Genomic DNA, 23,928 nt, shown 5'->3' with positions numbered 1-23,928 from the left:
GAGTGTGAGCAGGGTGTGTGTATGTGGAAGTGAGGGATTGAGGAAGGCTGTTACAGGCTAGCACTTGAAACTGAAATGCTGACACTAAAACCAATCCAAAGAATTACAACTTGAAGCTTCAGAAACTTTAGCCTTCATGCTCATACCGGGAAATCCGAAAGGTGAAACGCTGGACTTTGAAAGTTGAGCTAAGATACCCCCACCGCAGTCACCACCACCCCTCAACCCCTACCCATGACTCCCCACCCCTACTCCCACCCCACCCCGCCCCAGAACTTCAGTCCCTGGCGCCGCATCCCTTCAGCCCCCTCCGCGCACAGAGGTTAAACTCTCGCTGCTGGCGACTTCCGCTTCCTGGCCTAAACCTGACGCGCGCGACTCCCCCCGCGGCGACTGCACAGGTTCGGTGACAGCCGAGACGCTGGGAGGGTCCCTTTCGCGGCCCAAGTCCGAGCTTCTGACTGAGGCGCCCGCCAGGTGGGCCCGGAACAGCGTGGGCGCCGGGGGCTGGGCTACTTAAGGGAGCAGCCGGGGCTGCCGCGGGGCTGCCGAGTCCCGCCGAGAAACGCAGCCGAGTGGGGGCCCCGGGCTGGTCCGCCTCCCGGCCCGCTCCGGGATAGGGACCCTGGGCGAGGTTTCAGGGAGCCGAGGCTCCTGTGGGAGATGGCCTGGGACGAGGTCCCCCGCTGAGGGCTGGGAAGGCGAAGCGCCCGGGCCGCTAGGGCTTTGGAGTTAACTAAGTCCCTGAGGCTGCTGCGGAGGGGGAGAAGCCGGGTGTTACAGCCCAGGACCTGGTGCCGCGGTCACCGGCAAGTGCCCCAAGGGGAAGATCGGGCGGCGGGCTCCTTGGCTCAAATGCCCAGCCTTCCAAGATGGCGGCTCCCGTAGAGACACTCCCAAGGGGACAGCCATGTTCTGGGCCCGACAAAGTCACTGAAGAAAAGTGGAAAGCCCGCCTCTCCCCTACACACACACACACACACACACACACACAGTGTAAGTGCACCAGGTGTAATTGTCGGCCGCACACTGAGCGTGTGCAGGTCACCTCCAGAAAGGTGAGGGTCCCTCCAAGCAGTGTCAGGACTTAACGCTCTGGGAGCAAGTGTAATAGAGGCCGATTTAAGGCCAGTGGAACTTTGAAATCATTATGGGGATGTTATGACGTGGATTTCGCACTCAATGATGTACTCAGTAGGGTGAATGATAGGGTTTCTCTGGGGTCATTTATAAGAAGCTGCACACGGAAGGACAGGGGTTTGTGGGTAAGTGGCAGGCTCAGTGGACAAAGTGGCCCGAGTGGTAAGCACGGTGGAGTTAGTGGTGAGGCTTTGTGTGGGGTGAGTCCTGGGGGGTGTGGGTGAGTGATGGCAGCCTGTGGGGTATGGGATGGAGTTTATTGTCTGGGTGGCCCAGGATTCTGTGTGGGGTGCGTGATGTTTATGGGGGAGGTATAGAATCACATATGTAGCTTCTTGAGGTCAGGTCTGAGACGAGGTTGTTTGAAAAACTACCTTTGACTTTGTTGATTCTCTTGTATCTTTGTTTTCTTTGTCATTAATTTCCTTCCTGACATCATTATTTCTTTTGTTCTTTAAATTCCTAAATGCTTGTCTTACTGATCATTTTCTTTTATGACATTAAGTTTGTGAATTTTCTTTAAGAACATTTTAGCTCCCTGTAACAAAATTTGATACTGTAACTTTCCCACTATAGTTTACTTTTAATGCTTTAATATTTTCTAATTTCTGTTGTGCTTTTTCCCTTAGATCCCTGAGTTGTTTAGATATGAGATTTTGATTTCCCAAAATGTTGATATTTTTGATATTTATTTCCAAAGTGTGTTTAGAGACTGATCTAATCTGTCTGATCAGTAGGTGCAGCAATGGATGTTTTAAAGTTCAATACATCCCACCAAATTATTTTCCAAAACTTTTGTAAAATTGGAACTCCTGCCAGCAGCATATAAAAGGGCTCATCTTAAGATCTGCCCTCACACACTGAATGTTGTTACTTTATTTTCCTCATCCTGAGAACCAAACCCAGTGCTATCTAGTTTGCTATGATGTGCATTTTCTTTTTTGCTTTTTTAAAAAAAGTTTTTATTTATTTATTTGAAAGACAGAATTACAGACAGAGAGAGAGGGAGGCAGAAAGTTCTTCCATCTGTTGGCTTACCTCCCAAATGGCCACAACACTCAGGGCTGGGCCAGGCCAATTCCAGGAACCTGGAACTCCATCCAAGTCTCCCACGTGGGTGGCAGGAACCCAAGTACATGGATCATCTTCAGCTGTTTTCTCAGGCACATTTGCAGGGAGCTGGATCAGAGGTGGAGCAGCTGCAACTTGAACCAGTGCTCATGTGGGATGCTGGTGTCACAGGCAGCAGCTTAACTCACTGTACCACAATGCTGGCCCCAGATGAGTGTTTTCATGACAACTAGTGATCATGTTTCTTGGCTATTGAAATTTATGCATACTTTAAAAATTTTTCATATCCATTGCCTTTTCTTTCCCTTAGGTGGTTTGTCTTTCTTTCTTTCTTTTTTTTTTTTTTTTTTGACAGGCAGAGTGGACAGTGAGAGAGAGACAGAGAGAAAGGTCTTCCTTTTGCCGTTGGTTCACCCTCCAATGGCCGCCGCGGCCAGTGCGCTGCGGCCGGCGCACCACGCTGATCTGATGGCAGGAGCCAGGAGCCAGGTGCTTTTCCTGGTCTCCCATGGGGTGCAGGGCCCAAGCACTTGGGCCATCCTCCACTGCACTCCCGGGCCACAGCAGAGAGCTGGCCTGGAAGAGGGGTAACCGGGACAGAATCCGGCGCCCCAACCGGGACTAGAACCCGGTGTGCAGGCGCCGCTAGGCGGAGGATTAGCCTAGTGAGCCGTGGCGCCGGCCTGGTTTGTCTTTCTTATTCATTTGTGAATATTATCCCTGTCATTTGTTTGAACTATATTTCCTTTATATCTTGATTTTTGAAGTGTCTTCAAATTTAATTAAGAAAAATCATATTATTAAATATATCAGATACACCTGATTTTTTTCCTTTACAGATTCTGTGTTTCTTGCCCAGTGAATTCACCCTATTTCATGCTTAAAATATGTCTTAAATTTATTTTAATACTTTTATTGTTTTAATTTTTAAAGTTAAACTTTAACCCAATTAAAATTTATTCTGGTGTGTGATAGGAGATGGGATCAGTTTATATTTTCCAACTGGATAGCCAACTTCCCAACATTAATCATTAAATCAATATACCCTTTTCCAACTCAAGGCCACTTTCATCCTATAAATCCCCAAACATTTATTTTTTTAAACTTCATTTATTTATTTATTTATTTAGGAGGCAAAATATCAGAGAGAGAGGGAGAGTGAAGGAGAAAGAAAGAGAGAGAAAGAGAGAATCTTTCAGCTGCTGATTCACTCCCCAAATGGCCGCAACAGCTAGGGCTGGGACAGGCCAAAGCCAGGAGCTAAGAACTCCATCTCTGTCTCCCACACGGGTGGCAGAGGCCCAAATACTTGGGCCATTGTCCACTGCCTTCTCAAATACATTACCAGATAACTGGATTGGAAGTGGAGCAGCCAGGATTCGAACTGGCACTCTGATATGGGATGCTAGCATTGCAAGCAGAGGCTTAGCCCGATGTGACACAATACCAGCCCCTATTGTTTGAATTCTGAATTCTTATTTTGTTCTTTATATACATGTATATACATATACATATATACATATATACATATATACATATATATATATACTCGCTTCACAAATACTACATTGACTTCAGAAATAGTTTGAACACCACCTAGTGCTAATCTTCCTCACTATTTTTGTTGTTTTCTTTAATATTTTTAAACATGTGTTCTCTCTTGTGAATGGTAAAATCATTTTATTTAGTTTCAAAAATAATTGTCAAGGAAGCAGGCAGGTTAGCCTAGCAGTTCGATTCCCAGTGCCTGGGTTTGATTCCCAGCCAGTGCAGACCCTGGGAAGTAGTTAATGATAGCTCAAGTAATTGGGTCCATGCCACTCACATGGGAGACCAGGACTGAGTTCCTAGCTCCCAGACCAGCCTGAGCTATTGAAGGCATTTCGGGAATGAATCAGCAGTTGGGAACCTTCTCTGTTTCTCTGCTTTTCACATACATTTTAAAAAATTTTAGTAACCATTGAAACTTAAATATTTTATAGTTTTCTTCTTATAAAGTCAACTCCTTTTCTGAAAGTTCATTCTTAGAAATTGTAACTTTTTTTTATTTGACAGATAGAGTTAGACAGTGAGAGAAAGAGACAGAGAGAAAGGTCTTCCTCCTGTTGGTTCGCCCCCCAAATGGCCGCTACGGCCGGAGCTATGCCAATCCGAAGCCAGGAGCCAGGTGCTTCCTCCTGGTCTCCCATGCGGGTACAGGGGCCCAAGCACCTGGGACATCCTCCACTGCCTTCCCGGGCCACAGCAGAGAGCTGGACTGGAAGAGGAGCAGTTGGGACTAGAACCCAGCGCCCATATGGGATGCTGGCACCGCAGGTGGAGGATTAGCCAAGTGAGCCATGGCACCAGCCCCAGATATTGTAACGTTTGATAACTTAGATATTGTAGCTTTTTTGTTATTGTGGCTAGCGTATTTTTTTCTATTTCCATAGAGAAAATCTATCAGTTTTTATAGTTTTCTTATCCAATCCAATTATCAAATTCTCATGAATTCTGGTTGATTTTCATAGTCTCTTACTTTTTTGAGATACGATATCATATCTAATTAAAAAGGATACTCTCTTCCTTTCAGATTCTTAACTCTGATGACCTTATCATCTATCACATTAGCTAGAGCTGTGAGAACAATGTTGAGTGACACATGGTGGAGGGTATCACTATCTTGTTGCTAATGTTAATGAAAATAACTGGGACATTTTTATTTGAAAGTGAAAAGTATTCATTCATTCAATAAATGTTTATTGAATAGCTATGCCTTGCAAGATACTGGATTAGAAACCCTGCTTTGCTTCTTCCTAGCTTTTGTTAAAAGCACTATTGACACAATTCACTTACCATAAAATTTACCAATTTAAAACTTACATATGGTTTGTTCTATGATTCTTGGTATTTTCACAAAAATGTGTGACCATCACCAAAATCTAATTTTAGAATAATTTGTCACCCCAAAAAGAAACATCATACCCATTAACAATCATTCCCCATTCCTACCTCTTACCCTCTGCCACAGAAAACCACTATCTCTTTAGTATATTCTAAAAATTTTATATGAATGGGATTATAAAATACATGGCATTTTGTGATTGTCTTCTATCACTTAGAATATTTTCAAGGTTCATCCATGTTATGCCGTATATCAGTACTTCATTCCTTTTATTTGTTTTCATTGTGGTAAGAACACTTAATATAATATCTACCCTCAACAGAATTTTCAGTGAATGATTCAGTTCACTGCATGCACAATATTGTACAGCAGTCTCTAGAACTTGGTCATCTTATATAACTGAAACTTTATACCTGCTGTTATGGTTGGGGTGTGATTTGAGTGTGTCCCCCAAAGGTTCACGGCCAGAAGCTGTGGCAGTATTGTGGTGGTAGAACCTAGAAGAGGTGGGGCCTAATGAAAGGTACTTATGTCTTTGGGGGTGCTGCTTTCAGAGGAATTAATGCAGTTCTCACTGAGCCCCAGTTAGTTCCCCTGAGAGTGAGTTGTTGTCAAAGAGCAACCCTGGCTCCTGACCCCCACTGACTTCCTATCTCACCATGTGGCCTCCTCTGCATGCACTCCTGCCATTTTGATGCCATCTACCCTGGGAGTGAGATGGAGCCACCCAATCCTGGACTTGCAGCTTCCACAACTGAGCTAAAGAAACCTTTTTTCATTATATGTTACCCAGCCTTAGGTATTTTGTTAACAGCAACAGAAAACATACTAGGGTACCTTTTGAATTGCAACTCTCCCTTTCCCCCTCCTTTTCGCCCCTGGTAACCACCATTCTACTCTCTATTTCTAGGAGTTGGACTATTTTAGAAGTACATTTGCTCCTTGCTATCTATGAGAAAGGGGTTCCAGGACATCCTGTAAATACCAGACTGCCCAGATGCCCAAGTTTCTTATCAAAAGTGATATAGTATTTACATACAACCTATGCATGCCCTTAGATATACATTAAACCATCTATAGATTACTTATAAAACCTCATATAATGTACCTAATAGGTAGATAGTCATTGTACTGTATCTGTATCATTTAGAGAATAATGACAAGAAAAAATACATTTTCAGATTTTCAAAAGATATTTCCAATGAATGATTGGTTGACTTTGCATATATAGAGAGAGGACAAAACTTTATTTTTTTAAAGATTTATTTTATTTATTTGAAGACAGAGTTACAAAGGGAGGTAGAGACAGAGAGAGAGAGGTCTTCCATCCCCAGATGGCTGCAACGGCTGAAGCTGCACCGATCCAAAATCAGGAGCCAGGAGCTTTCTCTAGGTCTCCCACGTGGGTACAGGGGTCCAAGGGGTTGGGCCATCTTTTACTGCTTTCCCAGGGCATAGCAGAGAGCTGGTTCGGAAGAGAAGCAGCCAGGACTAGAACCAACACCCATATGGGATGCTGGCGCTTCAGGCCAGGGCTTTAACCCGCTGTGCCACAGCATCAACCAGAGCTTTATTTTTATTACTGTATAGACATACTACTACATTTTATTTATCCATATATCACTTGTTGGACGTTGGGTTGTTTCCACTTTTTAGCTCTTACTAATAGTGCTATGAACTTTTGTGTACAAATATTTGCATAAACATATTTTTCTCTTGGATGGATACCCAAGGAATGGAATTGCCTGGTGTAGGGGAATGAGGCCACATTTGATCTCTTCCCTTTTAGGATTTCTTTTCAACTGGGCCTGAGAATTAAAATCACATAAGACAGAGCAGCATCAGAAAAGCATACAAATGTATTTAATATAGATGTTACATGGTGTGGGAGACTTCATAAAGAAATAAAAACCCAAAGATGCAGTTAGAATCAATCAGTTACATACTTGATAGAACAAAGAATAGTTAAATTTTGAAAAAGTATATTTTGTTGTGGGGGAAGCCTTGAAACAAGAGTTAGTTTAACAAAGTCTGTACAGAATTGTCTCCATCTCCACTTCCTACCCTTGATGATGACAGTGTTGCTCTCCTTCTAGTAGAGGGAGGGCATGGTTCACATAGGAATTTCATCTGCTTTGAAGAACCAGAAGGAAGGTCACAATGATCCTCTCGCACCTGCTGTTTTTCAAGTGCCTTTTAACTCAAAATAGTCAATATGCCAGGGTGATGTATTTTTAACTTCCTCACTAGATCATATGGTAGCTCTGTGTTTAAAATTTTGAAGAACTGCCCAACTGTTTTCTGAAATATTAGCACCACTTCATATCCCATCAGTGGGCCACGGCATGGTTCCAATTTGTCACATGCTTGCTAATGCTTGTCACTATCTTTTGCTCTTTTTTTCCCTCCCTCCTTCCTTCCTTCCCTCCCTGCCTCCCTCCCTTCCTTCCTCCTTCCTTTTTGTTTGTTAATTCAAGTAGAGCATGTAGCAGATATGGAGAAACAACTTGTTTTTCTTCTTCCTCCTCCTCCTTCTTTTTACTTTTTTATCTGAAAGGGAGAGAAAGATCTTCCATCTGATGATTCAGTCTCCAAATCCCCAAATGTCCACAACAGCCAAGACTTGGCCAGGTGGAAACCAGGAATCTGGAATTCAAACCAAGTATTCCACATGAGTGGCAGGGACCCATGGGTTACAACCTGATGCTTCCTCCCAGGGTACTCATTAACAGGAAGCTGGAATTGAGAGTGGAGACTGGACTCACACCCATGCACTTCCAATATGGGATGTGACTGCCCCAAGCAATGTCTTAACCACTGCACCAAACATCCACCTGTCTTTTTTTTCCAAAGAAATCCTTTATTTAATGAATACAAATTTCATAAGTACAACTTTAGGAAAATAGTGATTTTTCCCACCATACCCGCCCTCCCACCCATTCTCCCACCCCTTCTCCTCCTCTCTCTTCACTTCCCAGTCCCATTCTCTATTAAAATTCATTTTCAATTAACTTTGTACACAGAAGACCAACTCTATACTAAAGATTTCAATAATTTCCACACACACACACACAAACACACACAAACCTGAGAACAAATTTTACAGTTAGCTCTCATAATACAGCTCTTTAAGGACAAAGGTGCTGCATGGGAAGTTAGTGCACAGTGACTCCTGTTATTAATTTAACAATTAACACTCTTATGTATGATGTCAGTGACCACCCGAGGCTCTTGGCATGAGCTGCCTGGGCTATGGGAGCCTTTTGAATCCACAAACTCCGTCAGTATTTAGACAAGGCCATAATCCAAGTGGAAGTTCTCTCCTCCCTTCAGAGAAAAATACATCCTTCTTTTATCACCATCATAGTAAGCATGAAGTGGTATTTCATTGTGGTTTTGATATCCACTTCCCTAATGGTCACTGATGCTGAGCGTCTTTTCCTGTGTTGGCTATTTGTATGTTATCAGTGGAGAAGTATCTATTCATATCCTTTATCTATAGATTGGATTATTTGTGTTATTGAATTGTGTGTTCTTAATATTCTGGATACAAAGTGCTTGTCAGATGTGTGATTTGCATATATTTTCTCTCATCCTGTGGGTATCTTTTCATTTTCTTGAAGGTCTCCTTGTAGTTTTCATATATACATGTTCCTATTTTATTTTGTATTTTTATTAAGAATGGCTCCTGAACTATGTCAGATGCCTTTTTGATGTTCCTAGCCTTATGATGTTATTCTCCTTAATTGATTGTTGTAATGAATTACATTGATATATAATGTGGATGGACATCCTTGCCTTTGTGGAATTGTTCTGCTTGGTAAAGGGCAATTTTCCTTGAGAGTCATGGTTGGATTTGAGTTAGTAGTATATTTATTTAGAATTTTTGACACTATAGGAAAATTGTTTATTGTTCTCTTGATTTGTACTATATTTAACAAGTGTTGGTGTGAAGGTTATGCCAGTTTTTATAAGGAAACCGGGGAATGTATATCTTTTCATGGATGAAAATGGCATAGACATGATTTTCTTTTAAAGTTCTGCTATAAACACATTTAGAGCAGATGTCTTTTAAAAATGATAAATTTTAACTATTTTCTTTTCTCTAATTATTGATCTTTACAGATTTATACTTCTGTGTCGCTCCCCCTCTTCGTGGAGGAACGACACTGAACCCTGCCTAGGCTTCATATCCGAGTCACGGCACCATTATGTCGCTCCCCCTCTTCGTGGAGGAACGACACTAAACCTTGCCTAGGCTTCATATCCGAGTCACGGCACCATTATGTCGCTCCCCGTCTTCGTGGAGGAACGACACAGGACCCTGCGCTGTTCTTTCGTCTGCTCGGCCGTCCCCGGGTTTGCTGCTGGTCCTTCCCGGGTTGGCTACCGACCCTTCCACCTCCGTGGAAGGGCGGTCCCCCCTGCCACATTCCCCACTTCCGCGGGGGAGCGGCACACCGCCGGCCGGCTCTCTCGGGGGCTGCACAGGTGTTCCCCTTAGATGTTCCTCTTAGATGTTTCTGGTGCATGCCGTCTCTCTCCTCCTTTATAGTCCTCTTCCACCAATCCCAACTCTGCTACCCACACGCCGAGTACGCTGCTCTCCTCCAATCAGGAGCAGGTCCCACAGTTTATTGGTTGAACTGGAGGCAGCTGTGTAGAAGCTGTTTCCCTTCTCAGCGCCATATTGTGGGAAAGCAGATGCATAGAATAAGTCTTAATTCCAGTAACTTAGTCTAGTCCGAGTTGCTCCCAGTTGCTCCCCACACTTCTGGAGAGTGAATTTTTGGTAGTTTATGTTTGCTAGGCATTTTATGTTTTCCTGGACCTACACATATTTCATTCATTTATTTTGATTATTTCCACACCTGTGGAATTATGTGTGTATATGTATATATGTATATTTTTTTCTTTCTCTCATACCTTTATCAGGTTTCTCATGGATATTTTGTTGTCTTTTTCTAATCAGGTTTAACACACTTAATTCATTTATCTTGGGCTTTTGATTATTTAACGTTTGTTTATTTGAAACGCAGAGTTACAGAGAAAGAGAAACAGAGACAGAGAGATAGAGAATGAGATCTTCCATCTTCTGGTTCACTCCCCAGATGGCGGCGACAGCCGGGGCTTAGCCAGGCCAAAGCCAGAAGCTAAGCTTCTTCCCATGTGGGTGCAGTGGCCCAAGGACTTGGGCCATCCTGTGCTGTCTTCCCAGGCACATTAGCAGGGAGCTGGATGGGAAGTGGAACAACCAGGACTCAAACTGGCACCCATATGGGATGTTGGCACCGCAGCAGGCAGCTTAAACCATTATGCCACAGCGCTAGCCCCACATTTACTTATTTTTAGAAGTTTATTTGAAGAAGTGGGGAGACATCTTCCATCCACTGGTTCACTTCCCAAATGTCTGCAACAGCCAGGGTTGGGCCTAGCTGAAGCCGCAAGCCCAGAATTCAATCCAGATCTTGCATGCATGAAGTACATCAACAGGAAGCAGAATTGCAAATGGATACCTGGGTACTCTGTTATGGGATGCTGGCCTCCCAAGCAGCAACTTAATTGCTGCATGAAAAGCTCAACCCTGGAAATTTTTTAAAAAAAGTTTTGGTTCACTCTTGGTTAAATCTGCAGAGGCAAAACTCAAATATGGAGGACTGGCTGTATATTGGGCACAATATGTCTTAAATCTAGTTTCTTATCAATTTTTTAAAATTTTATTATTTATTTTTGTTTTATTTATTTATTTGAAAGGCAGAGACAGACAGACAGACAGATACAGAGAGACAGAGAGAGATTGTCCATTTGCTGGTTCACTCCCTAAATGGCTGAAGTAGCTGGAGCTGGGCCAGGCTGAAGTTAAGTGTTGGTGCCTGAACATGTTTTCCTGGCATCTTCAGCAAGGAAAAATATATAATCTAATGATTCATAAAATATTAAAATGCATCAATGCAAATCATATACACATTTTTCTATTTCTAGAATAATGCAAATTAAACACTTGCTATGTATTATGGTCATAACTATTTACATAAAACACTTCATTATTACATTCAGTAAATCTGTTCCACTCACTCATCTGCTCTCAAGTGCTGACATCACCCTAATGACTGCAGGAATCATTAAGAAAAGTAAAAAACACAGATCATGATTTTTCAACAAGTAACCACAAATAGCAGTGTTCAAGTTTTCAGGCAGCAGTGCAGTCCACTACGCAGTACTACAAAGTTTACATTGTCCCAGTGCCCTATTTATAAGACAACTGTCTCTGAGCATTGATAACTTGAAGTATAGGGCATTCCTTGACATAAAATGCAGCCTAGTTCCAGAAAATACTGTAGTGAGTGCATTTTTAAAGATTTATTTATTTATTTATTTGAGAGGAAGAGTTACAGAGGCAGAGAGAAACAGAGAGAAAGGTCTTCCACCCACTAGTTCACTCCCCAAATGGCTGCAAGGGCTGGAGCTGGGCGGATCCAAAGCCAGGAGCCAGGAGCTTCTTCCGGATCTCCCATGAGGGTGCAGGGGCCCAAGCACTTGGGATATCTTCTACTGCTTTCCCAGGCCATAGCAGAGAGCTGGATTGGAAGAGGAGCATCTGGGACCAGAACCAGCACCCATATGGGATGCCAGTGCCACAGGCGGAGGCTTAGCCCACTATGCCACAGTGTTGGCCCCAAATGCATTTCTTATATTAAAGATCAGTTATGTACGTAATCTTTTGTTCAACTGAATACTTAATAACTTCGGCAGTAAGTTTATGCAATTTTCACAATGAATTTAAGATATTTTAATGCTCTAATCATTCATCTAGTACTTTCTCAAAAGAATAGGACTCTAAAATATAGTATTTATTTCAGTTACCGTAAGTGCTATATTTATTGTTCAGTTTAAGTTTTCGTAGGTGACCTATATTAAGATGATGTGACACGATGAGTTAAGAGGGTAGAAACTTAGCCTGCTGTTTGGACTTTCAATATCCAGAATTGTGAGCCAAAATAAGCCTCTTTATAAAAAGTTAGATTACCTCAAGTACTTTTCCTGTTGTTTCAAGAAACCCAGTATATGAAAATCGGCCACCAAAGGTGGAAGGTGCCATGAGACCAACGAAAGAGCACAGATCCAAACTTACAGATAGTATAGTTTATTTGGGATGATTTAGGGACAGAAACTTGGTCTCAGGTGCCTGCACCACCACACTGGAGAAAAAGCGTTTTTAAAGACAATGGTGTCCTGTGCCTAATTCGAATGCACCTGGACTTTTTTTTATGAGACATTCCAGGCATCAGATAAAAGCTTCAGATGAGAGTAGCAGATTATCTTTACAGCTTTGTTTATCCGGTAAGGTTTGAAATGACCATCAGGGTTACCATCAGGGCAAGATAGTGTTTACTGGAACTGCTGCCGTCATGACAAGCTGGGTCCACACAGTTGTAGTAATGAAAAACTGACCTATATGATGACCCTGACATAGAAGAGATCTCCAAACTAAGACAAAACGAGTACCAACCGTAAAGAAAAGAACGATAATAATATAATGTATTTCTACCCAGTACTTCATTTCAAACATTTTTGTCTTTTTGTTGGATTCTAACACTCATACGCTAAATTTTATGCCTCCCATTATTTTATGTTTACTACTTATTTTGCTTAGTTGATGTTTGCTATCTTTCTCTTTTCGTAAGTTTACTGACTTGGCTCTCTCTACTTACTTATTTATTTATTTAAAAGGCAGAGTGATAGAGACAGGGAGAGACCTTTCCTCTGATGGTATGGCTACAAAAGCTGGGGCTGCGCCAGGCGGGAGGCAGGAGCCAGGAACTCCATCTGAGTCTCCCAGTGGGTGGCAGGAGCTCAAGTGCATCCCAGGCATGTTAGTAGTGAGCTGGACTGGAAATGGAGTAGCTGAGACACAAACTGGCACTTCGATATGGGATATGGGTGTCCCAGGCAGTAGCTTAAAGCTAGACCACAACAGCTGCCCCAAGCATGTCTCTCTTAATCCCCCTCTACATTACTGTAATTTTGAAATTGTGACAGTTTGGAATTTTAATTATTTTTATGAAGTTCTGCTAGTGGATGCCTTGACATTGCTTAAAAATATGATTGTTGCTTCTTCATCACTAGGTCCATTTTATATTGTCTCAATATATGCTCATGGAAATGCATTGCCTTCTCCCTCTCATTTCACTAGATATTTTCCCCAGGGTATTTTTTAATTGCAAAAGGTTAAGGTACATATCATGATTTTGTATATACATATCCTTAGTAAAATGCGTCCACATCCAGGAGCCCTGTAGGGAGCAGACATGGCAGGGAAACAGATCCTCCCGGAAAACTTCCAGGAAGCGGTAGCCCAGTGAACCCCTTGACTGTATCCCAGCGACACTGAGTGACACTGGCTTTGGAATTCTGACCTTCAGAACTTTGGTGGCCATGACACTAGGAACTGTAAACCTCAGGGTGTGCAGTCCTCAGACTTACACCTTGGTCCTGGGCTACATGATTCTTTGCCTGTTGGATGTTCCCTCCAGGGGGCAGCCTGAGTTCCTTGGATTATGATCCCCTTCTTCCTTGAAAGCAAGAGATGGCAGATGGAACACTTGTCATCTGACATATTTCTAATCGGTGCAGTTGGGGAAAGTTACAGAGTTTTCAGAGCCTATGCAAAGAGATTGAGCCCACGGTATAATTTAGGATGATTTCCCCTTTGCAGGTCCGTAACCTTAATCACATCTTCACAATCTCTTTGCTGTGTCTGATACATTCATTCATGTATTCCAGGGATTAGGGTGTGGGTATATTTCAGGGCTATTATTCCGCCTCCTACTTTGAAAAACTCTTTTTTTTCCAATCTTATTTTTTCACACCTTAATGATTGCAACATAAAATTTGACATGAAAAATTTGACATAGACTCAGATGTGGTTATAAGTTTTTGAGTACACAATTTTATAATGTCTAGCTTCAAAAATGAGTGAACCAAACCTTTTGTTTGGATCTGAATTGTAGTTTGCTTTCAGAATATAAACCTTGGCCTTGGGTGTACACATTGTTATGAAAAAAAGTGAAAGAAATTATAAAAATGCAATGGTAGTCCTGTGTCTGTAAAGTATCCCACCCAGACTAAATATGAATTTTCTCTTAAGGCCACAAAGTTTCCATTTCTGGGTCCCTCCAAGAAATCCTTAGTATGGGAACAACTCCTATTTTCCTCCTAAAACAAATCTTTTTGGTCTGTAACCAGGGTCTACAAGCTATATATACATCTTCTATATCAAGACATGAATTCCCAGCAAAAATCCTAACAAATCTGAATTTTAGGCATAAATTGGACATAATAATCTTTTTGAGTCATTGACTATAACACAAATAATAAAAACTGTTTGTATTTTTTATTCTGTTCAGCCAAACATTTGCCAAGCTTTCCATGATAAGCATATCAGAGTATTGGATTTGATATTTGTATAGAAGATAAATTGGTTAAAAAATGCTTACTACAAGTAAGAAGTTTAACATTCCTATCACCTTCCATCGTAGTGTGTGTGTGTGTGATTGCCTAAAATATACTCATTTAGCAATTTTTAATATACAAAAGGACTTTAAAAGGTTCATAGACAATTGTCATCTTTTAGTTCTTTGTACAATATGATATTCTTAATTCTAGTCCTCTTGCTATACATTAGATCTCTAGAATTCTGTATCTGACATAACTGTAAGTTCATACCCTTTCATCAACATCTCATTTCTTCTCCCTCTCTTCCCCTATCTTTGTACAACAGAGGAAACAATCAACACAGTGAAAAGATCATCCAAGGTTTGGGAGAAAAATTTTTTAAAGATTTATTTATTTATTTTTATGTCAGAGTTACACAGAGAGAGGAAAGGCAGAGAGAGAGAGAGAGAGGTCTTCCATCCAATGGTTCACTCCCCAGTTGACTGCAACGGCCAGAGCTGTGCCAATCCAAAGCCAGGAGCCAGGAGCTTCCTCCAGGTCTCCCACACGGGTGAGGAGCCCAAGGACCTGGGCCATCCTCCACTGCTATCCCAGGCCATAGCAGAGAGCTGGATTGGAAGTGAAGCAGCTGGGACACAAACCGGCACCCATATGGGATGCTGGCGCTTCAGGCCAGGGCATTAACCCTCTGTGCCACAGCGCCAGCCCCAGGGAGAAAATATTTTTGAATCATGTATTTGATAAGATGTTCATATCCAGAGTGTGGATCCCACATTCCGTATTGGAGTGCCTCGTTCAAGTCTCAAGTCTCAACCTCTCCGTTTCCACTGCAGCTTCCTGCTAATCGCTTCTCGGCCTTTTGGCTAAGATCAAGTGTAGCTTCCTGCTAATGGGTACCTCGAGACGCAGCAGATGATGGCTCAAGTGCTCGGGGCCTTACCACCCACATGAGAGACCTGGATTGGATTCCATTCTCCTGGCTTTGGCCTGGCCCAGCCCTGGCTATATTACAGGCATTTGGGGAGTGAAGAAGCAGATTAAAGATCTCTCTTCATCTAGTTCTCTCTCTCCCTTTCTCTCTGTGCCCCAAACTTTCAAGTCAAATGTAAAATAAAAAAAAAAAAATTAAATCTAAAAAATTGAACCAAGGACCCGAATAGACATTTTTTCAAAGAAGGCATAAAAACCGGGGGCTGGCATTGTGGCGTAGCAGGTAAAGCCGCTGCCTGTGATGCCAGCATCTGACATGAATGCTGATTCATGTCTTGGCTGCTCCACTTCCCATCTAGCTTCCTGCTAATCCACCTGTGAAGGCAGCAGAAGATGGCTCAAGTGTTTGGGCCCCTGCCATCCACATGAGAGACCTGGATGAAGTTCTTGGCTCCTGGCTTTGGCCATTGCAGCCATCTAGGGAGTGAACCACTGGATGGAAGACTTCTCGCTCTCACTCTCTCTCTCTCTTTCTCTCCCTCTCTCTTCTCCCTCTCTGGTAACTCTGACTTTCAAAATAAAGTAAATATTAAAAAAAGGCATTTAAACAGCCAAGACATGCCTTTGAAAAGGTGCTCAGCATCACTAATCATCAGAGAAATATGAGGGCACTTCAAAAAGTTCGTGGAAATCTGGAATGAAGATCTGTTTAGGTGCAAAAAATTGAAATCCATGCATAGTTTTTACATAATACGCATTTCCACAAACTTTTGAAGACTCCTCACATGCTAAGATTTCAAAATATACACAAAGGAAATGAAATCAGTACACTGGAGAAATACCAAGACATGGAAACAGCATAAATGTCCTTCACTGGACGAATGGATAAAGAAATTGTGTTATGTATGTACAAGGGAGTGTTACTGAGTCCTGAAAGGGGGAATATTGCCGTTTGTGACATTGTGGATGAACCTGGAGGACATTATGCTAAGTGGAATATCCCAGGGTTTTTTTTAAGTTCCTGCTTAATAATAGCTTTATTTACTCCAAAAGCCTAATTACGTTATCTTTCATTATTCAGATGTTATCATGTTATCAGTTGTAAGAATCACCTCTTAAAACTACTTTCTTCCTGCTTAAGGTTTTTGTTACTATTCAGTTTATAATTGTGTAGACTAGTCCCTTGACTGTTGTCCTGAGATAGGAATAATGGCATATTATGCTATGACTGGCTTGATGTCTGAAATTGACATTCTTTTGCTCTGATAAAAGAATGGCATCTAGCTAGGACAGGTTTAAAATTCTTGGATTTCAGTCCTTTTCTCTTGATAACTCTCAGATATTTTCTTCTTATACAACTTCTATCATTGCAAAGAAGAAGTCAGGTACCATTGTGATCCCTTTTCATTGTAAATAATTCGTTGTTTCTGCCTGAATGTACTTTTAGGTTTTCTTTTTATCCTTGAAGTGAAATGTCATACCAGATTCGGGTTTGATTGGATTCCTCTGGCAGTCAATGACTCAGGAAATTTCTGTGGGGAAGGATCAATGAGTTAGAGTCCAATAGGATTAGATAACCCAGAGCCTAGAGGAATCATTCACAAGGCAGCCAGGAGTGACACTTTCAGGAAATCCTTGAAGGCGGATAATTAGAGCTATGCATGTAAGTAAATGATTGAGAACTCTGTAGAAATCCTTGAGGTTTTGTAAGAGTTGTACATGTAAGTTCCTGCAGTGTTTGGTTCAGTCTCTGAGAGTTATTGATTTGGGGGCTGGGGTGGTGAATGTTTAAAATTTGGGAGGACTCAGCTTGGGGGCATCTTGTAGGAGTCATGGATTGGGGCCTGTGGACACTGGTTATTGCAGGACTGTGTGAGTTGGTATGTGCTACACCAGAATGGCTAGTCCTACAGGTGTTATAGGATTCACTGACTTTCTCATTGGGCTGTGCGTTATGAGGTCCTAAAGGTCAGATTTGGTGCTCAAGGTCTCAACATTTTCACCCCTTGAGCAGATCAACGTTAATTTTCTGTTGCTGGTATGTTGGTGACTGAGAAGCCTGTGGAAATGAGTCAATGGCATTATTTGGGACAGTTTTTGTCAGGAACTGTGGGCTAATGATCCAGGAGCTCGCACACACCTGCTGGTTTTCAGGACCCAGATGGGGATTGTGGGGGAGGAGAATTTCAGTTTTTATCTTCGACAGAAGATAGGTTTTATAAATCGCCCAGAATATACACCTAGTTGCACAGAAGCTCAGCTTATGTGCATGGGACACAGTTGCTCCTCAGCTAGAGCACTTTGAAGGTGGCAGGAAACAGAAATAATGTTTACTGTGACTCTGCCATGTATAGAAAACCAATACAGCTCAGCGCTTAAGAAAATGGACTTTAGAACCAGACACACCTTGGGTTTGAATTCTTGCCCCTAATCTGAGTGATCCTGGGGCAAATTTCTTAGCATTTCTGAACAACATTTTCTGATGATATATGAGAATAAGAGTAAAAAATAAAAATAATAACAATGCCTTGGCTACAGGATGAGTGGAAATAACATGAGGTACCTAATAAAATATGTCTTGCACCTTGCAGTAATAGCAACCCTGGTGATTGAGTGCGTGCCAGGTGCCAGGTGGGTGGGTGTGCTTTAGATGCATCATCTCATCTAACAACCCCATAAGATGGGTGTTTCCATCCTGTTTTAAAAAATGAAGAAACGGCCTAAAGTGACTCTGCTAGATTCCAGCTAGAACGGAGAAGAGCTGGACATCAAACCTTCGTTCATGTTGCAGCAGATCTCATTCATTTCCCCCGTATTCCATGCTACTACTTAATGTTGCTTTGACTAAACTTTCCCACAGTATCCAGCACAGCGAGCTGCCCCTAGGGACCCCCCAGGAAGCATTTGAGGGTGAATGTGGAGTGACTAACCACGTGGCCCCTGTCTTTGCAGGTTTCTTAGAGCCTCTGCAGTCTGGGGCCAGACCCCTAGTGGCAACGGCAGGCTCTTCCCTAGGTCACCAGCTCACCTCCCCCAGCAGCTCCAGTTGAACCCACAGGTGCCTGCCCTGCTCCAAGCTTCTGGGAAGAAGAGCGGAGTTGTCAGCGTGAACATGGTAGCCGATGAGGACTCCCCGCCATGGTCCCCTGCTGAGGCTGCAGCAGGTCACCCAGAGGTGAGGCGGGAACAGATCCAGCGGCAGGAAAGCACTCAGTGAGGGAGGTACCTCCGACCTGTGCCCAAGGTCTCGGGGTGGGGGCAGGGGAGTCACAAGAAGTGGCAGATTCCGGCCTTGCTGCCCAGACACAGATCAGGATCCTCCCGCGTGGCTTATGTCACCACATCCAGAGGCCTGGGTGAGACGCGGCTGCCGGGGAAGAGGGTAAAGTGGAGGGTCCAGCCCCCACGGCCTAGGGCAGAGGGAGACGGTGAAGCAGCTCCTTGTAGATGTCTGAGGGCAAGGTCCAGGCGGGAGCATCCAGCCCAGCCCAGGGACCCTTCAACAGCCGACCCCCACCTGAGCTGCCCATCCCCGCGGTCTCTGAGCAGCTGCTGATCACGCCTCTGTCCTGATTTCGGTGCTGGCAAATCCTTTCTCTTTGGAGCAGAGAGAGCAGCAGGCAGGGGAGCAGGGCGGCCGCAGTCTCCAGGGCGCTGGTGGCCCTCGCTTCTCCTTTCAGAGGTGACAGAAGCGGCCTGCAAAGGGGCAGGAGCTGTGCAGGCCTCTCGGGTGGGCGGTGACCGCGCTAGACTGGAGCCAGGTCTCTGACCCTGTCCGCCCCACTCCCCGCACTGCAGCTGAGACCAAGGCTCCCGCCCAGAGCCCCTTTGTAAGAGGAGGAAGAGGTGAGAGCCCAGTCCCGCCCACAGTCCCTCCGCTCCCAGCTTCTCACAGATGTTGTGGCCTCCTGGAAGGGCTGCTTGTCACAGGGCTCAGGCTCACGTGGTCATTAAGATAATATTAAACTCTTAACATTTATTTTGCTTTTTGTCATGACATAATTTCAGGATTAAGTGTTTTTAAAAAGCACAGACAGGGGCTGGCCCTGTGGCGCAGTGCCTGAATCCCATATGGGCGCCGGTTCGAGTCCCAGCTGCTCCACTTCCGATCCATCTCTCTGCTGTGGCCTGGGAAAGCAGTAGAAGATGGCCCAAGTCCTTGAACCCCTGCACCCACTTGGGAAACCCTGAAGAAGCTCCTGGCTTCTGGCTTCCAATTGTCCTAGCTCCAGCCATTGCGACCATTTGGGGAATGAACCAGCGGATGGAAAACCTCTCTGTCTCTCTCTGTCCCTCCTTCTCACTCTCTGTGTCTGTAACTCTACCTCTCAAATAAATAAATAATTTTTTAAAAAAAAATCACAGACACGTTCACAAATAAACAATAATTTAAAAAATTACTTGGAATCCCAGAATTACCCAAAGGTAACCATTTTTAACCTTTAGTTCTTTTTCCTTTTGGCTGTTTTTTTCCTATGTATGTGCATGTGTGCGTGTGTGTGGGCATTTGTGGGGGGCTGTGAGTTTCCGTGCATAGCATATAAAATATTTCAAAATACAAGGGTACTTCAAAGAGTGGAAAGTGGAGTTAAAATATAGTGTTGTTTTCGTGCAAAAAAGTGTGAAACCTTTGCAGTTTTATTTTAATAATATGCATTTTCCATGAACTTTTTGAAGAGTCTACATATGCATGGATTTCAAAGATTTTGGGTTTTTTTGGTAAGAGAAACCTATCTTTTAATTCCATTTCCCATGAGCTCTTTGAAATCCCCTCATAGCTAATAGAGCATAAGGGATTTTTAAAAAAAAAAGATTTATTTATTTGAGAGAGAAAGAGAGAGAGAGAGATCTTTTATCTGTTGGTTCACTCCCCAGATGGCCACAACAGCCAGTGCTGAGCCAGGCCAAAGGCAGGAGCCAAGAGCTTCATCCAGGTTTCTCATGTGGGTGGCAGGGGTCCAAATACTTGGGCCATCCTTTGCTGCCTACCCAGGTGCATTGGCAGGGAGCTGGATCAGAAGTGGAACAGCCGGTACTCGAACTGGTGCCCATATGGGATGCCGGCATTGCAGGCCGTAGGTTTACCTGCTATACCACAATATCAGCCCCATAGAGAGCATTTGAATGATCTTGACTCAAAGGAATGATAAGTCTGAGGTGATGAATATGCCAGTTACCCTCATCTGATCATTAAACATTGTATAGATATATTGAAATGTCACACTGTAGCCCAAACGTATGTACAATTACTACCTATCAATTAAATATATTTTTTTAATTTAAGTTTAAAAATGGAATGGTATTTTTGTTTATCACTTTTTTGTAAAGGACAGAACCCTCTCTTTATTTATTTACTTACCTATCTATCTATTTGAGAATGAGAGAGAGGAATAGAGAGAATGAGCAATCCAGAGAAATAGAGCTTCTGTGTCCTGGTTCATTCCCCAAATACCTATAAAGTCTAGGACTGGGCCAGGATGAAGGCACGACTCAGGAACTCAATCCGAGTCTCATAGCAGGGTGACAGGGACCCAACTACTTGAGCAATCACCTTTTGCCTCCCTGGGTGCACATTAGCAGGAAGCTGGAATCAGGAGTGGAGCTGGGACTGAAACCAGGCACTCCAATACGGGCTGCAGATGTCTCAGCTGATGTCTTACCTGCTAGGCCAAACTGCTACCCTGGTTACCTCCTTTTTAACCAGTAGTTTTCTAGACAGTAAATGTTTTCTTCATATACATATAATGTCCATAATTTAACTAGCTTTCTATTTTAAAAATTTTACTTTTAATTGAAAAGTGATAATTGTAGATACTTATGGGGTGCAATGAGATATTTTGATATATGTATAAATTGTAGGATGATGAAATCAAATTAATCTCTATCATGTTACATATTTACCATTTTGTGTGTGTGTCATGTGAATATTTGAAATCTGCTCTCTTAGCAACTTTTTTTTAAAAAAAGATTTATTCATTTATTTGAAAGAGTTACACAGAGAGAGAAGGAGAGGCAGAGAGAGAGAGAGAGAGAGAGAGAGGTCGTCCATCCACTGGTTCACTCCCCAAATGGCTGTAATGGCTGGAGCCGGGCTGATCTGAAGCCAGCAGCCAGTTGCTTCTTCACTTCTGGGTCTCCCAAGTGGGTGCAGGGGCCCAAGGACTTGGGCCATCTTCCACTGCTTTCCCAGGCCATAGCAGAGAGCTGGATTGGAAGTGGAGCAGCTGGGACTCGAACCGGCGCCAATATGGGATTCCAGCACTGCAGGTGGCAGCTTTACCCGCTACACCACAGTGTCGGCCCCTCTTAGCAACTTTGAATCCAAGTACAGTGGTCCTCTCTTATCCATGGGGAATATGTTGCAAGATTCCCAATGGATACCTGAAACTGAGGATAGTACCTATATATGCTATGATTTTTCCTATACATACATATATACATTATAAAGTTTAATTTATAAACTGGGCACAGTGAGAGTTTAACAATAGTAACTAACAATGAAAAAGATCAATTACAATAATAAAGATTATGCAAATGTGGTCTCTCAAAATATGGAAGTTTTCATTTAATATTTTTGGGCCGGCGCCACGGCTCACTAGGCTAATCCTCCGCCTTGCGGCGCCGGCACACCGGGTTCTAGTCCCGGTTGGGGCGCCGGATTCTGTCCCGGTTGCCCCTCTTCCAGGCCAGCTCTCTGCTGTGGCCAGGGAGTGCAGTGGAGGATGGCCCAGGTGCTTGGGCTCTGCACCCCATGGGAGACCAGGAAAAGCACCTGGCTCCTGGCTCCTGCCATCGGATCAGCGCGGTGCGCCAGCCGCAGCGCGCCGGCCGCGGCAGCCATTGTAGGGTGAACCAACGGCAAAGGAAGACCTTTCTCTCTGTCTTTCTCTCTCACTGTCCACTCTGCCTGTCAAAAAAAAAATATTTTTGGACTGTGGTTGCTTGGTCGCAAGTAACCGAGGCCTTGGAAAGCGAAACCAGAGAAGGGAGATTCCATTGCATTGTCATTCACTGGAGTCACCATGCTCTTCAACAGGCCCTAAAAGCTTATTCCTGCTGCCTAACCAAAACTTTGTATATTTTCACCAAATTCCCATCATCACCCCCCCCCCCCACCAAGTAGTCCTCTACTAAAATGCAGTTAGGGTATTCCAGGTTTTATGTTATGATTAAAACTGCAGTGGGTAAAATTCCTATATGTAAATCTCTTTCCTAAGTCAAAATTGCTTTTTGGAGTGAAAGGGATGGGGCATGAAGTGGTACATGAGTCAGTGCTTGATAGTGGCGTGCTTTCACTCGTCTAAGCTCTGCTCAGTAATCACCTTCACAACCACACACACGCTGGGGCTATGCCATTTGGTCCTCCCCAGTCCTGCAAATGGCCTTCTTGCGCATTATTGTGGGGATTTCTAGACAACTGATTCTGGGCTCTGCACGGCACATTTCTCCATTCATTGCTTCCTTACCAAGCACAGGCCTCGCCAGCCTTTCTCAACAAGAGACAGACATGACCAAGACCTTGGTGCATATGAGTTATTCGCATATTAGTTTGTGAGGTTCTTGGTTTTTTCATTAGCTCTCAGGGAGCAGGGTATAGACAAAGATACCAAGAACCAATAAAACTGTCCCTAAGGGATGGAGAGCAGCCACTTGGACCAAGAAGAACTAGTGGCTGAAGCTGAAAAACAAGCAGAGTGGTAAAGAAGAAAAATAAGGCCAGGAGACATCCACAGGGCATAGCAGCGAGATAAGGAACAGGGAACACCTGGAGGGAACAAGGTGCATTTAGCGGAGATGGAGAAGAGCCCAGGGGCCCAGAGGACACAGGGAACTCCAGTCAGCTGCTGAGTAGCAGCCAGAGACCAAGTACATTAGGTGGTCATCACTGGGGAGCAGGGAAGAGCCAGAGGTTAAAGAAAATCAGAAGACTTAGGAAATACAAGGATGAAACCAGAAAATAGAGGAACCAGGTAGCAGTCAGGGGGAGCAGGAAGCATCCAGAGCTGTGAGGAAGCAGAAGAATCCGATAAAATGGGGAAGAAAAACCAGAATATTCAAGGAACCAGATATGAGCCTGAGAGATAAGCAACCTCCCAAGGAATCAGGGACCATTTCCTTGGTGTAGAAGAGACTGTTATGGTATAGGGAAAAGGCAGGGATACTAGAGAACAAGAAACAGGAAATAGACTCCTGATAATGGATAGCAGCCAGAGGGACAGGGAGACACTTGCTGAGATTATAGAACAGGTAGAGAGATCAGCGAAGGGGTAGATCCCTGGAACCGGGGAAGGATGAGAGAAGAGCCTCTAAGGCTGCACAATGGCCTAGGGTACCAGGAAGCATGTGGCACAGGGAGCAGTCACCAAGGTTTAGGGAACAGCTTGAGGGAGCAGTGAACATGTGTTTGCAGCTGGATGTCCAGCAGGGGTCCTGGGTAATGACCAGAA

At 43.6% G+C, this 23,928-nt stretch overlaps 1 protein-coding gene across 4 annotated transcripts in view; it reads left to right on the top strand.

The window, feature by feature from the left end:
• The first annotated feature begins 266 nt into the window (after positions 1 to 266).
• Positions 267 to 23,928, top strand: part of ZNF41 (zinc finger protein 41) — a 45,040-nt gene continuing 21,378 nt past the window's right edge. Inside the window, exons 1-2 of one of the 4 annotated variants that reach the window (XM_051827052.3) lie at positions 267 to 401; positions 18,434 to 18,656. In XM_051827052.3, the coding sequence (XP_051683012.1) occupies positions 18,604 to 18,656 (53 nt within the window). In that variant the 5' untranslated portion in view covers positions 267 to 401; positions 18,434 to 18,603. Of the gene's footprint in view, positions 478 to 18,433; positions 18,657 to 23,928 lie in introns of all 4 variants that reach the window. The other 3 variants (XM_070066986.2, XM_051827053.3, XM_017349721.3) reach the window with 3 other exon arrangements.

This window comes from Oryctolagus cuniculus, chromosome X, assembly GCF_051225735.1.
Source record: "Oryctolagus cuniculus isolate XC-2025 breed Fujian yellow rabbit chromosome X, ASM5122573v1, whole genome shotgun sequence".
NCBI classification, from domain to species: domain Eukaryota; kingdom Metazoa; phylum Chordata; class Mammalia; order Lagomorpha; family Leporidae; genus Oryctolagus; species Oryctolagus cuniculus.
The sequence above is the reverse complement of the archived record's forward strand: the minus strand, read 5'-3'. Positions and strand labels throughout refer to the sequence as shown.